The sequence below is a fragment of the Hypomesus transpacificus genome, chromosome 3 (genome assembly GCF_021917145.1).
Source record: "Hypomesus transpacificus isolate Combined female chromosome 3, fHypTra1, whole genome shotgun sequence".
Classification (NCBI taxonomy): domain Eukaryota; kingdom Metazoa; phylum Chordata; class Actinopteri; order Osmeriformes; family Osmeridae; genus Hypomesus; species Hypomesus transpacificus.
The window spans coordinates 2,906,866-2,921,141 of NC_061062.1; the positions used below are offsets into that span (position 1 = coordinate 2,906,866).

The 14,276-nt window shown below is 44.0% G+C and overlaps 1 protein-coding gene and 1 long non-coding RNA gene across 5 annotated transcripts in view; one reads left to right on the forward strand and one right to left on the reverse strand.

The window, feature by feature from the left end:
• esr2b (estrogen receptor 2b) overlaps positions 1–8,780 on the reverse strand; it is a 14,687-nt gene extending 5,907 nt beyond the window's left edge. The window contains exons 1-7 of one of the 4 annotated variants that reach the window (XM_047048612.1): positions 8,699–8,766; positions 8,503–8,584; positions 1,751–2,264; positions 1,320–1,507; positions 880–996; positions 432–758; positions 10–148 (exon numbers count right to left, since the gene is read on the reverse strand). In XM_047048612.1, the coding sequence (XP_046904568.1) occupies positions 10–148; positions 432–758; positions 880–996; positions 1,320–1,507; positions 1,751–2,169 (1,190 nt within the window). In that variant the 5' untranslated portion in view covers positions 2,170–2,264; positions 8,503–8,584; positions 8,699–8,766. Of the gene's footprint in view, positions 1–9; positions 149–431; positions 759–879; positions 997–1,319; positions 1,508–1,750; positions 2,265–4,169; positions 4,665–8,502 lie in introns of those variants that run through there. The other 3 variants (XM_047048603.1, XM_047048629.1, XM_047048620.1) reach the window with 3 other exon arrangements.
• Positions 8,781–8,783: 3 nt separating this feature from the next.
• Positions 8,784–10,403, forward strand: LOC124487987. Its single transcript, XR_006958578.1, has 3 exons — positions 8,784–8,897; positions 9,174–9,235; positions 10,063–10,403. It is a non-coding gene; the product is annotated as an uncharacterized LOC124487987 (long non-coding RNA).
• The last annotated feature ends 3,873 nt before the right edge of the window (positions 10,404–14,276 follow it).

A 14,276-nucleotide genomic window follows, 5' to 3' on the forward strand; every position in this document is an offset into this window, starting at 1 on the left:
GAGGTGTACCTGTTGAGTTTGAAGTCAGGTGTGAAGATGAGTTTTCCAGGGTGATCCACAGATCTCCACATCAAGCCCAACATCAGCACCTCCAGCCAGCAGCACTCCAGCAGGTGTACCTGGTCAGCCAGACTCAGCTCCACAAAGCCTTCAACACACACACACACACAAACACACATAGACACACACAATGTCTGATATTAGCTGTTGAATGAGGATGAGGACAGCAGGAGGAGGCGCTGAGCAGCACACAACAGTGGTGTGTTCAGGGAGTGGCCTAGGGTGGCACGGGCCACCCCTGAAATCTGATTGGCCACCCCAATATCTTAAAATATGATTGGCCATATGCCCAGTCAGAGGCGGGCCACCCCTTGTGCCACCTCTATCAGAAATGTCTGGACACGCCCCTGGCACACAGAAGTCCATCTCACCAGGGATCTTTTTGGCCCAGCTGATCATGAGCACCAGCTCCTTGTCGGCTAGGTTGGTGAGTGACATCATCATGCTGGCCTCGGTGAAGGGTTTCTTCATGTCCTCCATGAGATAGATCTCCGGGGGTTCCGCCTCAATGATGCAGGAGATGAGTTGCTGTGAGCTCAGGGTCGAGTATTGGCTCTGCGTCTGGGCCAGGGGGCCCTTCAGGAGCCTGGGGGCCTGGGACCCAGCCCCTACACCCACCAGCCCAGCTGAGGGGTCCCTCATCTGGGGCACACGCCGATGCCTTGCCCCTCGATAGCTGCAGCGGTCACGCCTCACTCCTGGAACGGGATACAAGCAAGTGGGCCTCAAACCGGAGAAACCGATTCGATTTGGTCTAATAGTGGTCTAATAGTTATTACAGGACGTTGGGGTAATGTGTGGATGTAGCGGGCAGCTTACCACACTTCCTCATGCCTACTTCGTAGCACTTTCTGAGGCGGCAGGCTTGGCAGCTTTTACGTCGGTTCTTGTCGATGGTGCACTGGTTGGTTGCTGGGCAGATGTAGTCATTGTGCCCTATCGGTCACAAGCAAGTCAGTCAGACAGACTGCACACATACATTATAACTCTATCATCCCTGTTGACCCAATATAGATAATAAATATAAATATAATATAATACAAAATAAGGCCCTGTTTGGAGTGCTCCTGCAGGTAAAAACACTCTTCCAAACAGGAGCTGATTCTCAGTAGAGAACAGAGTGAAAAACGACAACTCTGCCGTTCTGAGAGAGCTCCCTCTACAGACACTGCGTGAAGTAAAATGCTCTAAGTGACAGTTGGAAAACGGTGGTGCTGAATGCTGACTGAACTGAACAGTTGTGTGGATGTGAACACTACCTTGGATGCTCCTCTTGAAGAAGGCCTTGCAGCCCTCACAGGACCACACCCCGTAGTGGTAGCCAGATGCGTAGTCGTGACACACGGCGCAGAAGTGCATGTCAGCCTTGCCCACCGCTGTGAGGCCGACCACTTCCTGTCCGTCCTCATATCTGTTCCCCTGCAGCTTAGCTGGGTTCAGGAGTGGGCTAGCAGGAGGGAGGAATGAGCACCAGATGGGTTGGAAGGTCACAGTCATGCTGTGTCGCTGTGTAGAATACACTGTTAACCCCTATGATAAGAGGTTTACTCAAAAGTTGTCATCGAACCATTCGTTAAATCAGTTATTAGATTGCATTAAATAGCATTATTTACTTAAAGACATTGCTTAGATGACTTAACTGTTTGATGTAATCAGTTTAAAAGCGAGGGAGGCAGTGTGAACTACCTACCTGTCCGAGGTGAGGCTGTGGTTCTTTCGGTCCACCCAGGGTGTGTGTGGGCTCGGTTCACTGTAAACCTGGGACTGGGGGCAGTGCAGGGTCAACGAGGGCATGCTGTGATTGGGCCAGAAAAGGGAGGGGCTGAGAGGCGGGCCCAGGGAGGGGCTGTCGGAGATGGAAGGCCTGCTGTAGCCAATCACAGAAGGGCTGTAGAAAGCCATGGCTCCATGGTTCTGGCTGTACTCGTGGCTGCTGTCCGTGTACGGCGAAGGGATGCAGATGGCCCGGCTCTCTGTGCCCGGCGGAGGGCTGTACCTGGCAGCCAGGACCTCTGGGGAGCCCGCTCTATCGGGAGCCTGTCCAGAATCCACTTCTTGAAGCTGGTTCTGGGGAGCAGAGTCCGAACTGGTCTCTGAAGAGGAGGCCATGGTTGGGGGCGAGGTCTGGAGACTGGAGTCTGGACACAGAACTGCTTCAGGGGATTCCTACTGCATCGCTGACTGGGCACAATCAGAGGATAGTCCTTCACGTTGGGGAAAGAGAGGATGGACAGAGAGGGGTGGGGTTACCACTCAAATAAAGACGACATGCTGTAGATAGCGTAGCTGGAGAGCAGCACCTTAGTGTCACCTTGTCACATGTAGGACAATAATATAAAGACGTACATTTTTGTGAAAGGTTTTTTGTTTTTCTTACAAGACTGCATAGCATGGTGAGCAAACCACAGTCTACATGAAAAGTCTGATTAGAAACAGATGTAAAAGGATGTGGTTTACTTCAGACTCCTCTACACTGGCAATCTTGGTTCTTTTGTCTCTTCCATTTCCATCTTTTTTTTCTTTTTTAAGTGTAAAAATGCCTTCTTTCAGCCTTCTCTTTGGCACCTATTGGGACATTAGAAGAGATTCCTACTAACAATAGCGTAATTACTTTATTATTATGATGTGAACAAGACGTGCTAATTTCCCCAAAAAAAGTGCAATGTGTTTCCCCAAACAGTGCAATGTCTTACTAAATCAGATTACACACCCAAAAAAGTAGCTGGCAAAAGCAGTTGGCAAAACACAACGTGAAGAATTATCATTTCGTAAAGTAAATATTTCAGAGGCCTTGGGTTGTCTCCTTGGACACAAGCTCACACACACAAGCACACAAACACATGCACATACACACACACACTCTCTCTTTCACATGCTCACACACACTCTCTTTCACACTTACACACACACAACCAGCTATCCGGATGAGGTAATTGCTCTTTGTGTTAAAGGTGACAGGACAAAAGCCTGCTGCATGTCTGTTGACTTGACTGCCTTCCAGTCAGACTAATACCATGCCATACCTGGGGGTCTTACCCACCCTTACTGCAGAGTAAGACCAGCAGGCCCCTGCAGAAGCTGTCACAACATGCTATTATATTTACATTACATTTAGCAGACGCTCTTATACAGAGCGACTTACAGTAAGTAAAGGGAATTCCCCCCGAGGCAAGTAGGGTGAAGTGCCTTGCCCAAGGACACAACATCATGTGACACGGTGGGGAATCGATCCGGCAACCTTCTGACTACTAGCCCGACTCCCTCACCGCTCAGCCATCTGACTCCCTGACTATTAGCATGCGAATCAGTGCTAGCACAATGAGAACAGGTTACGACTGAAGGAGAACTAACAGGTCAGGACTGAAGGACAACTGGGGACAGGGTTACTGCAGGTCACTCAGATCAAGATACTGCTCATCACTTCCAACAATCTGTCCAAATCACTAGATAAACAAGATTTTGTCTATTGCCAAAAGGTGTTTTTGTTGAAGAAGAACCCTGAAATATGTGGTGTGTAAGTGATCAGACTTCTTACCAACCCTGGGAGATCACATGTGTTTCAGTCTTGGCATAAGTACATTTCCATTTAGTAATTTAGCAGACCCTCTTATCCATAGCAACTTACATTTAGTACAGGGACATTCCCCCCGAGGCAAGTAGGGTGAAGTGCCTTCACACAACGTCATTTAGCACTCGAACCGGCAAACTTCTGATTAATAGCCCGATTCCCTAACCGCTCATCCATCTGACCCCCACTCATTCATATACCCCAGAAGTACATCACCGTTCAAATAATTGTTTAACTCAGATATGTTCATTTTCGAGTTGGATTGAAAATGAGCAACATCACAGACTGTTCCCTGTTTGATACCTGAGAACAGATCACTAATCACAAAACTATACCAATCCTGCTGGACGTCAACAATCCTGGTCAAACTAATTTCATTTAACGCCATTCCTCTCTATAATACCATAACCACTTCACACCATTTACAAATCCCAGAGCAGCTATTTATCCACATAATAAGGAATCAGTATGCTAAGCCCATGCACATTTCGGTATATATCAAACATACAAAATCTAATATTGAGAGAGTGGAGTCACTTACTGTTACATGCTGTTGACAGAAACCAGGGGTTATAACTATTGACAGACATATGAGATGTTTTGTCAAATTGTGGCTGTTTACTGAATTGCTCTTTGGACGGGCAGGCAGCCTGGTTCGTTTGCTGACAGCCTGGCAGTCCTCCATAGTAAACGAGACAGACCGCATTACAGATCAAAGGGCGTGGTGTCTGTTCTGTTAATTAGCGTGCTTCAGGAAGACAGAGTGTTCTTGCAGGTAGGACAGAAGTATACCACAGGCTGAGATGGATATGCCCAGACACGCACACACTCAAAAGTAAACTGCTATTAGCATGTCTGAATGAGTGGATGAAAATGTTGTAATTCCCTGATTTCCTTTTCCCTTGGATGGGAAACTAGAAATAGAAAACTATCCAAGGGAAAACTATCCTCGTTTTTCTGTTTCGTTCTATTAGTTAGTGGATATGAAAGAACCCAACCAATAGCATGGTCGTACTCTCTGCCCCCCCCCCCCCCCCACCTCACTACCACACACACCGATTAAATAAAAGCACACAGCCAATGGCACATACAGTGCCCTCCAAAAGTATTGGAACAGTGAGGCCAATTCCTTTATTTTTGCTGTAGACTGAAAACATTTGGGCTTGACATCAAACGATGAATGTGAAACCAGAGATCAACGTTTCAGCTTTTATTTCCAGGTATTTACATCAGGATCTGATGCACAAATTAGAAAATATCACCTTTTTGTTCGAACCCACCCATTTGTCACGTGAGCAAAAGTATTGGAACATAAGACTGACAGGTGTGTTTTGTTGCCCAGGTGTGTCCTATTACATACATTATTCAATCAATAAATACCACTGAATGTCTACACTCAGGTTCAGATTGGGTAAGATAGGTTTTGTCTATGCAGACTGTATTCAGAGGTGAAAACAACATGAAAACCGGAGCGCTGTCTTTGGGTGAAAAACAAGCAATTGTGAGTCTTAGAGAAGATGGAAAATCAATCAGAGCCATTGCAGAAACATTGGCCATAGCCAGTACAACCATTTGGAATGTCCTGAAGAAGAAGAAAACTACTGGTGTACTAAGTAACAGACGTCGAACAGGTAGACCAAGGAAAACATCAGCAGTTGATGACAGAAACATTGTGAGAGCTGTAAAGAAAGACCCTAAAACAACTGTTAGTGAGATCAGCAACAACCTCCAGATGGCAGGAGTGAAGGTATCACTATCTACTGTTCGCAGAAGACTTCATGAACAAAAGTACAAGGGCTACACCAGAAGATACAAACCACTCATTAGCAAGAAGAATAGGAAGGCCAGGCTGGAATTTGCCAAAAAGTACAGAGATGAACCTCAAAAATTCTGGGACAAAGTTTTATGGACTGATGAGACAAAGATTAACTTTTACCAAAGTGATGGAAAGGCTAAAGTTTGGAGAAAGAAAGGAACTGCTCATGATCCCAAACACACAAGCTCATCTGTGAAACACGGTGGAGGTAATGTCATGGCTTGGGCTTGCATGGCTTCTTCTAGGACGGGCTCATTAATCTTCATTGAGGATGTAACACATGATGGCAGCAGCAAAATGAACTCGGAAGTCTACAGAAACATTTTGTCTGCCAATTTAAGGAAAGATGCAACCAAACTGATTGGCAGAGCCTTCATCATGCAGCAAGATAACGACCCAAAACACACTGCCAAAACAACAAAGGAGTTCATCAGGGGCAAGAAATGGAAGGTATTAGACTGGCCAAGTCAATCTCCAGACTTAAACCCTATAGAGCATGCATTTTACCTGCTTAAGAGGAGACTGAAGGGAGGAACCCCACAAAACAAACAACAACTGAAAGAGGCTGCAGTGAAAGCCTGGGAAAGCATCAAAAAGGAAGAATGCAAAAGTTTGGTGACGTCAATGGGTCACAGACTTGCTGCAGTTATTGAAAGCAAAGGATTTGCAACTAAATATTAAGTCTTATTCACTTAAATATGTTTTAAGTATATCTGTTCCAATACTTTTGCTCACATGACAAATGGGTGGATTCAAACAAAATGTGATATTTTCTTAGTTGTGCATCAGATCCTGATGTAAATACCTGGAAATAAAAGCTGAAACGTTGATCTCTGGTCTCACGTTCATTATTTGATGTCAAGCCCAAATGTTTTTAGTCTACAGCAAAAATAAAGGAATTCGCCTCACTGTTCCAATACTTTTGGAGGGCACTGTACCTCCACACAAAGGCTACAGAAAACCTATTTATCCACTAATTGTACTCCCTCAATAACGACATGGAAACGCTTCAGAAAAGTCTCAATTTGAAGCACAGTGAGAGAATGGCTCTCAGACCTTGTAAGCAGATTTAAGGGGGGGGGGGGAGTGTGTGGGGGGGGAGTAACAGTCTGAATTTGGCAGAGTGAAAACCCAAAAGAGAAGAAGGCAAAGGGAAGTGAATGAGCAAGCCAAGCAGACAGAATGATTGAGGCGCATTGAGTTCGGGTACTTTACTTGTCACCGCAGTCCTCAGTCCCTGTCCAGCTTACTGTGCTTAAACCTTCCCTGTTCAACCATCATTCACCTGCCACTCTGCCTCTGCCACCACCGTCACACACTGACCTGAAACAATCACTTTCGACTCAAACACTTTTCCACAACCTTCCTCGATAACCATTCTCTGCTTGTCTAACAGTATAACTACTTTATAGAGCTGTTGAAACTGTGAGTAGACTGATGACAAAATGTCTTCTTACGGATGACCTTACAGACAGCTTGAACTGATGGATCAAGTGTAGCAAGCTTTTTAAGAGGTTTACCGGTATTCCCTCGAGAAAGGTATGGTGCTCATCCACAAGACAGGTGTGTAACACACACACACTTGCAGGTTGTAATTGCAAGTTACACACACACACACACATACACAAACATGCAAGTTGGAGTTCCAGCTGACACACCCACACCATCGTAAATCCATCGCTGCCAGGATCAAAGCCCTAACATCATTAAAACTGTTCCTGGGTAGGCCCTCTTCTGAGGGTGGGGCAGTTTGTTGGTCAGGGATGGATGCTTTTAGCTCCGGAGGAATATTGGCCGGGTTTCCCAGATTCTTTAAGAAGCTCTTAACGCTAGAGATTCTTAGGAGCGTTCTAAGAGCGTTCTAGGACGTTCTTAGAACGAATCTGGGAAACCCGGCCATTATAGGTACACTGAGTGCTCAGTTTGTGGGATAACGGACCGGCCCAAAGGGTTCTTTTTGCAGTGTGACCTTGACTTGTTTTAGGAGCTTACCAATGGAATGCTGTTCAATCAGTCGAATTGCTGGAGGACGGAAAGGGATGCACAGATTTGGCCTTGAAGTTATTTTAACAAACTACAGGATTCCCCTCCCACACACACATACACACACACACACACACACGCATACACACCGTTGAGTTATTTGAGAGTAAAACAGGACTGAAGATCTCCAGTGATATTATTACACTGTGAGCAGCCTCAAGGCTATCCCGTAAAATACAAGTAAATCCTAAATGATTTTTGGGCCTCCTGATATGACACAAATTGATATGGTGCTTTTTGTTTATATGATGGGAATGAGAAATATCATCCCACTGTGTATGAAGAGAAAGGTAACAAGATAGCAGGTTAAAGGGGAAAAATGCAGCGGTGGAAAATAGTTTTCTCTTTAGAAAGATAGAAAAACAGAACGTCTGTTCTTTCAACAGATGAACACAGTGATCTTGTGATCCTCCTGCTGCACAATCGAAAAAGTTTCAATAAGCTATTTAACGCAGCGAGTCTGCATCGGAGTATTAATTTGACTGTAAGTCACTGGTGTTTTATCTAATGTTATCTAATGTTGTCTGGCACAGATAAGTATTCAAACTGGTCGTCAACCGCTAATGGACATTTATTACACATCTCAGTGTAAGTTTCACAGTACTCTTGCCTTTGAAACTGTCAATGTTTACTTTTTTGTCGGCAATTTGCTCATGTATGTAGCCTATTTTGAGATAAATTGGCATCTGAATATCAAAGTGTAACTGAGTTATATACGATAAAAAGTGCTTTAATTAGCAATAGCAGATAAAGATAAACAACTATAGGCCAATAAAATAATTACTGAAAGAGTATGTACAGATGCAAATTGTCGGCTGTTTAAAAGGTTAATGATTTCACACCAAATGATACATAAGCTATATATAGCCTATATAAATATACAATATATATTTCATTAGATATAATATCCTACTATTCCCTCAGTCTGGCAGTACATGCCTTTTGATTTGTAACCTGACATTTATAATCTACTTTCACAACAGTTTCAAAGACTGAAAACAAATAGATTACATACGAATCTGCAATTTTGTTGTTGAAGTTCGAAAAGCTGTCATCCGGATGTGCTCCGTTTGAGTTGTCACTGGAATCAACCGATGCTGCGAGCGGGTTTAACGCAACCATATAATCAAAAAACATAAAATAATAACGGGGAGATTTTGACGCGTGTCAAATAGGCTTAGCAACGCGCATCTACTCTTCTTGATATTCACCATGTATCCCGTTCATCAGATCATCGCTTGGAAACGCACTTTACATTAGGCCACATTTGTTCTGACAGCACAGGACTTTATCAGCCCCTTAGGTGACGTTGCTAACCACACCCACCCGTAGAGCCGCCTCGTTGGTGAACGTTGTAGGCTACTGAGGCGGTGTAGATGGGATCCAGACTCTAACTTCGAAAATAAGCATGTAAAACCTGTAGGCCTATGATCGTATATGCTTCGAATATTTACTTTTGATTAAACATTAATTTGGCCTGTTTGCTGTTTAAAACTAACAGTACTTATCTCCAGTTTAAACCAGTGGAGATAATGATTTCCTCACTATCTGTAGGCAGACTTGTCTTTTAGCCTAAATAATTGTTCAATGACGTCAAGACTAAAGTTAAACGATCGGCTACTTATCAAACTGACCTGCATTCAAAATCAAAAGTTCTGTTACATATTATTGCTATTGATTCAACAGCATGAGGCAGAAGGTCTGGTGCCGACTAAGTAGTGTAGGCTGAGCCTTCAGGACAGCAGCAGGTGAGTGGGACCGTAGGATTACATCGTTATTGAGTTAATAGGCTACATCAGGGGCGTTGCCAGAATGTTATTTTTGGAGGGTCCCATCTGAAAACGAGGGTGGCACAAAAAAAAACAGTTAGAGCTGACAGTTTTCTTGTAAGCAATCATAAATCTGGGGATCAATCATGTAAATGAGGGGGCACCTCCCAGGCCCTTTCTTAGCCACACCTCTGGGCTACATCATGAACAGCAAACGAGGAATAGCCTACTGTAACAAAGTAATGTAACAACAAAGAGTTGAATAGAAATGCTGTACAACTCTCACAAAGAAAGCAGCAGCACTCTGTCATGTTCCAGTCACTGTCCTCTCTCTCTCTCTCTCTCTCTCTCTCTCTCTCTCTCTCTCTCTCTCTCTCTCTCTCTCTCTCTCTCACCAACTCTCTCACACTATCTTTTCTTCTTATCATGTGTTCTTGCAATCGTGGCTGGAGCCTGGAGGATTTCGTTTGATCAATTACCGTTGACGTGTGAACCAGGATGCAAATTACATTCATAGGTTTCCAGGAACCAAATTCGCGCATGTAAAGCGTCACTGTTGAACAATTTCATATCCATACTTTTAAACATGAAATACATTGGTGCTGTGCTTTCTAATTGGTGTTCCCTCTACACCATGAGACCCGCCCAATGTTCCTAGGAGCCTATTCACAGGACAAGCATGTTCAAATGTTCAGGCTCTGTTTGGCTCTGAATGCTTGTGAATCATAGAGAGTGGGCTATGTGCATGAGTGTGTGTGTGGCTATGTGTGCTAAGACCCATCTTTAATTTATCTTCTTTACCCCAGATTCGTCCTTTTAATCATCTCTGGAGTCTCCATCACCCCTCCGGCAGCATTCACAGTACAGGCAGACAGGAGGTATGGACCAGATTCCAGGTGCTCTCATCTGCACTGCTAGCTATTCCCCCGGTAATAGACCGCATGCTCTGCAGCATGTCTCCAGGGTCCAGCCAGTCCACGCAGAACAAGGTGAAACAGATCAATTACTGGCACGGATGTTTCTTCCTCAGTCTGGTAAACAGGCTGAAGAAGGGGTACAGCTACTAAGAATGATAATGAATTAATCAGTTTGTCTGACTGTTGGTTAGTTGTAAGTTACTTAAAGCTATTGTTCTTGCTGTGTAATATTTTTTTGTTGCTTGCTTTTTTCCACAGGTACACCCTTGCATATGAACGATGTTCATGTTGTTTAATTGTATCTTGTTTAACTACATGCTCTTATGGTTGTTCCCTTTGGGACTTATTTAGTTTTCACAATGTATGCTTCATGTTTTGGCTACACGTAATGTTTGGGGCTATCTAGTTGTTATGATCAGTGACCTATGCACTTTTGTAAAGCTCTCTTTTGGAAGACGCTTTGGATAAAAGCATCTGCTAAATGCATAAATGTAAATGTGGAAGGCTTTTTATATTTCCTTATTAAAATGTAATGACAAGATCCTTGCAACTGTATGACTTTCTTTTCTCAAAGGCTTTATGAAAAGGTAGAACGGTGGTATACAGATCACAGCAACAAACTGAATGAGCGTCGTTGTTTTACTTGACTGGAGGAACGAAGGAGTCTTATGATTTCGTGCTGAGGCTGTGTCTCCCTTCCCTGAAGCTGACAACTGCCCAAACTAACACCATTTGCAGAGCACTTAAAATGTCTAACCAATTCAGAGCTCTTTGAATATCTCTTTCACTTTTATCATTTGTATACTTGTTTCTCTATTCTTACTGCACAGTTATATTCAGTATGTGGTCTACGCTTCTCTGGTATCACCAGTCGTCTCTGGAGGAAGGGATCCCTCACTTCTCTCAGAGCATTGGAGGAAATCCTGTGGGGGACACGACCCCCCCATCCTGGGAAAAATATGATTCCCCCCCCCAATAAATCACTGTAAGCATAACTATGTAATTTCAATAATATAAAAAATATGCAATGAAAGCGCTTTGCTGATTATGGACACAATGGTACTTTCTTAATGTGCTGTGTTACAGCAGTAATTTTGGTGTCCCCCCTCATAATTGTCCCCCCCCCCAAAGTTGATAGCAGATTCTCGCCAATGTCTCATGGTCTCTTGGTTCAGGCTCCTGGGTGCAGGTGGGGCTCTACAGGCATCTGTCTAAGCCCTCTGTGACATTGCTTGTAAAAGACGAACAAACAATAACATTTGATGCGATTTGAACGACTGAACAAAGGGAAGGGTCATCCAGGCAGTCTACTGTTGTCTCAGCCATGCTTCCTTGAGCTCAGCAGATCCACCTTGCTTTGAAAACACAGGGTGGACCAATAACACTGGCCAGGAAAAGGAAAAGGTTTTTAACGGTGGGAAGGTACATCCAGGTTCTCATGTGATAAGCCATCTATTTACAAACATACATCCTACATTTACTTTTAGCAGACACTCTTATCCAGAGCGACTTACAGTAAGTACAGGGACATTCTCCCTGAGGCAAGTACGGTGAAATGCCTTGCCCAAGGACACACCGTCTATTGGTAACCTTCTGATTACTAGCCCAAATCCCTAACCGCTCTGCCATCTGACTCTGTGAACCTGCTCTCTCAAAAGTACTTCATGCTGCAGCTCAAGTAAAATGCTGTATAACTGTAATTAAATGTAATTTAGATTTAGGTTTACTGAGTGGAGGAGTGTCATGGCTGACCTTGACCTGTCCCTGCATCTGCAGAGGAGGTCCTTTTCCTGTCAGAAGAATTGAGGACTTCCTGAATCCTTTGGCAGGACTGAATCTGCTCCGTCCCTGACAGGAAGAACTGAAGCAACTGTTTAGTATGCACATTCATGTCCCACACCTGCACAGGTCTGAGGGGGATTCTGAGAAGCTGGCTGGTTTTACTTTACCAAAAACCAGGTGTTTTGTACCACTGAAAGGACACAGTACGCTGGCATGTTGTTGCCATGGGTTGCGCACATGAGCCCCTTCACCCCCTCCCGTTCCAGTCTGTCATTTCAACCGTACCACCCTTCTACTATCGGTTGATGTACAGTAGTTTTTCTCCAGCCAAATCTGTTGACGTTTTTACAAATCACTTCCTGATTTGTTTATGAAGATCGTTTCTCCAGTTTTTTCCCAGGTGTGGTTGGTAACAAAAATCTCATAATGGATAGAAGCTTGCTTCCGCTCTGCTGCTTCCATCACAACCCGGCTGCCATGGCGACAGCAAGTCTGCTTACCTAACCCGGGCTCCTGTATTCGTGTAAACAGACTGACCCATGTACAGTCCACCTGATATACCATATCCACTTGAGTGATCTGTGTATGAGCAATGCAGCACTGCAGTGCGGAGGACCAGCGACAACACGTTCACCTGATATGTGCAGTAACTGACGAGAACAGTGGATGGAGTTGAGGGTTTTGTGTGTGTCGGTGTGTGTGTGAGTGTCTGTGAGTGTGGGTGCGTGTGTGCGTGTCTGTGTGTGTCTGTGTGTGTGTGCGTATTTGTGTGTGTGTGTGTGTGTGGTGGCCAAGGACTGATTGGGGAGCATGAGCCTTGGTTGTAGATTTATGGCTGAGTGTTCTCTGCATCCAGAACACTTTGTAACGGAGAGCTGTTATTTGAGAGTCGATCATTTAAAATGAAGTCTGTTCAGAGACCCCCACACATGGATTAGACTAAATCACCTTGACACAAAGAAACAGGGTTAAATTCGGTTCAAATTCTGTCTAGATGGAATTGAAATAAACTCATTATTCCTGAATGGCCAGGGACAGTAGGTATGTGATCTGAGTTTTTTTTGGTGACCTAGAACAAAAACGGCTGTATTTCTATCTCGATCAGTGAGTCGAAAAAAAATCACACATTTGTGAGGAGAGTAGTATAGTACATTTACATTGTCTAAAGTTTAGCGTGAGCCAGGCCGACCTAAAATGAGAGTAAGGACACATTGTTTGTAAAAGGAGGGAGACTGTTTTTGACCCTGACTTACTTAACTTGGACCTCATGAATGAGGTTCGTAAAGAAAGCCAGATGAATGTGAGGTTTTACCCAGAGGAATCATGTTCCCAGCTCCTTTGCGGAACATGACAGGTGCAATGCTTGTAAAAGGCTTAAAACATAAAAAAAGTTACTGTACAGAGATTTAGACGCTGTGCAATAGGATACTGGATCTGAAGCAAAACACAAAGACCTCATAAACACTCAACTACAAATACTGTATCACACACATGCGTTTGTCTGAGTCTTACACTTAAACTGATTTTTCAAGACCTATAGTAGGTTATTATCAGCTCAATCTTCAGCAATAAATTCCTAGATCCACTTAGATTCATTAATTCTGGGATGGTTACAGTAAACATAGATTTCATTAGTGCTCTCAACTGTAACTGGAGAGAGGTGTTGGCTCAATTTAACAAATGCTCTCTTAAATCCAGAGAGATTTCTCTTTCTAAACTCTGAGGCAAGAATATTCATGCAGGCAAATCAGTCATTTGTTCCGAAAAGTTACAATACCTTTCATTTGACTTTGGAATTACTGATGGATCCAAAAGCTGAAATTCCAGTTTACAATTGTTCCCCAGATAAGAAAATAGACTGTCTGCCTGTCTCTGCCCACCCCCACCCCTGTCCCCCTCTCTTCATCTCCTGGGTGAGAACTGACAGACACAGTAATGCTCCAAACGGCCTTCTTTCCTTCCTGAAAAGCAATGACACTATTCAGTGGTGAACTTTTCTCTGTTGGGATTGCACTTTTTCTGACAATAGAGCAGAAGGGGGTTAATACGAGTGTGCCAGTGGTGAAGTATCTTCCCAGATAAAGACGTCTCTCTAGTTTCTCATTCTCCAGCTCCTTATTTTTTCCCCAGAAAAGCCTTTCAATGGCCTGAAATTGAAATCGTGAACAGAATCAGGGAGTAGCCAGCAACACAAAGAGAGGTCCATTTAATAAGGAAGGACCCATCCACTCTCTCTGCTGTTGCATTACTGTAACAGACACCAGAACAGCAAGGCTGCTTCACACCCCTGTCCATCACAGAATACTACAAATTATCTACAG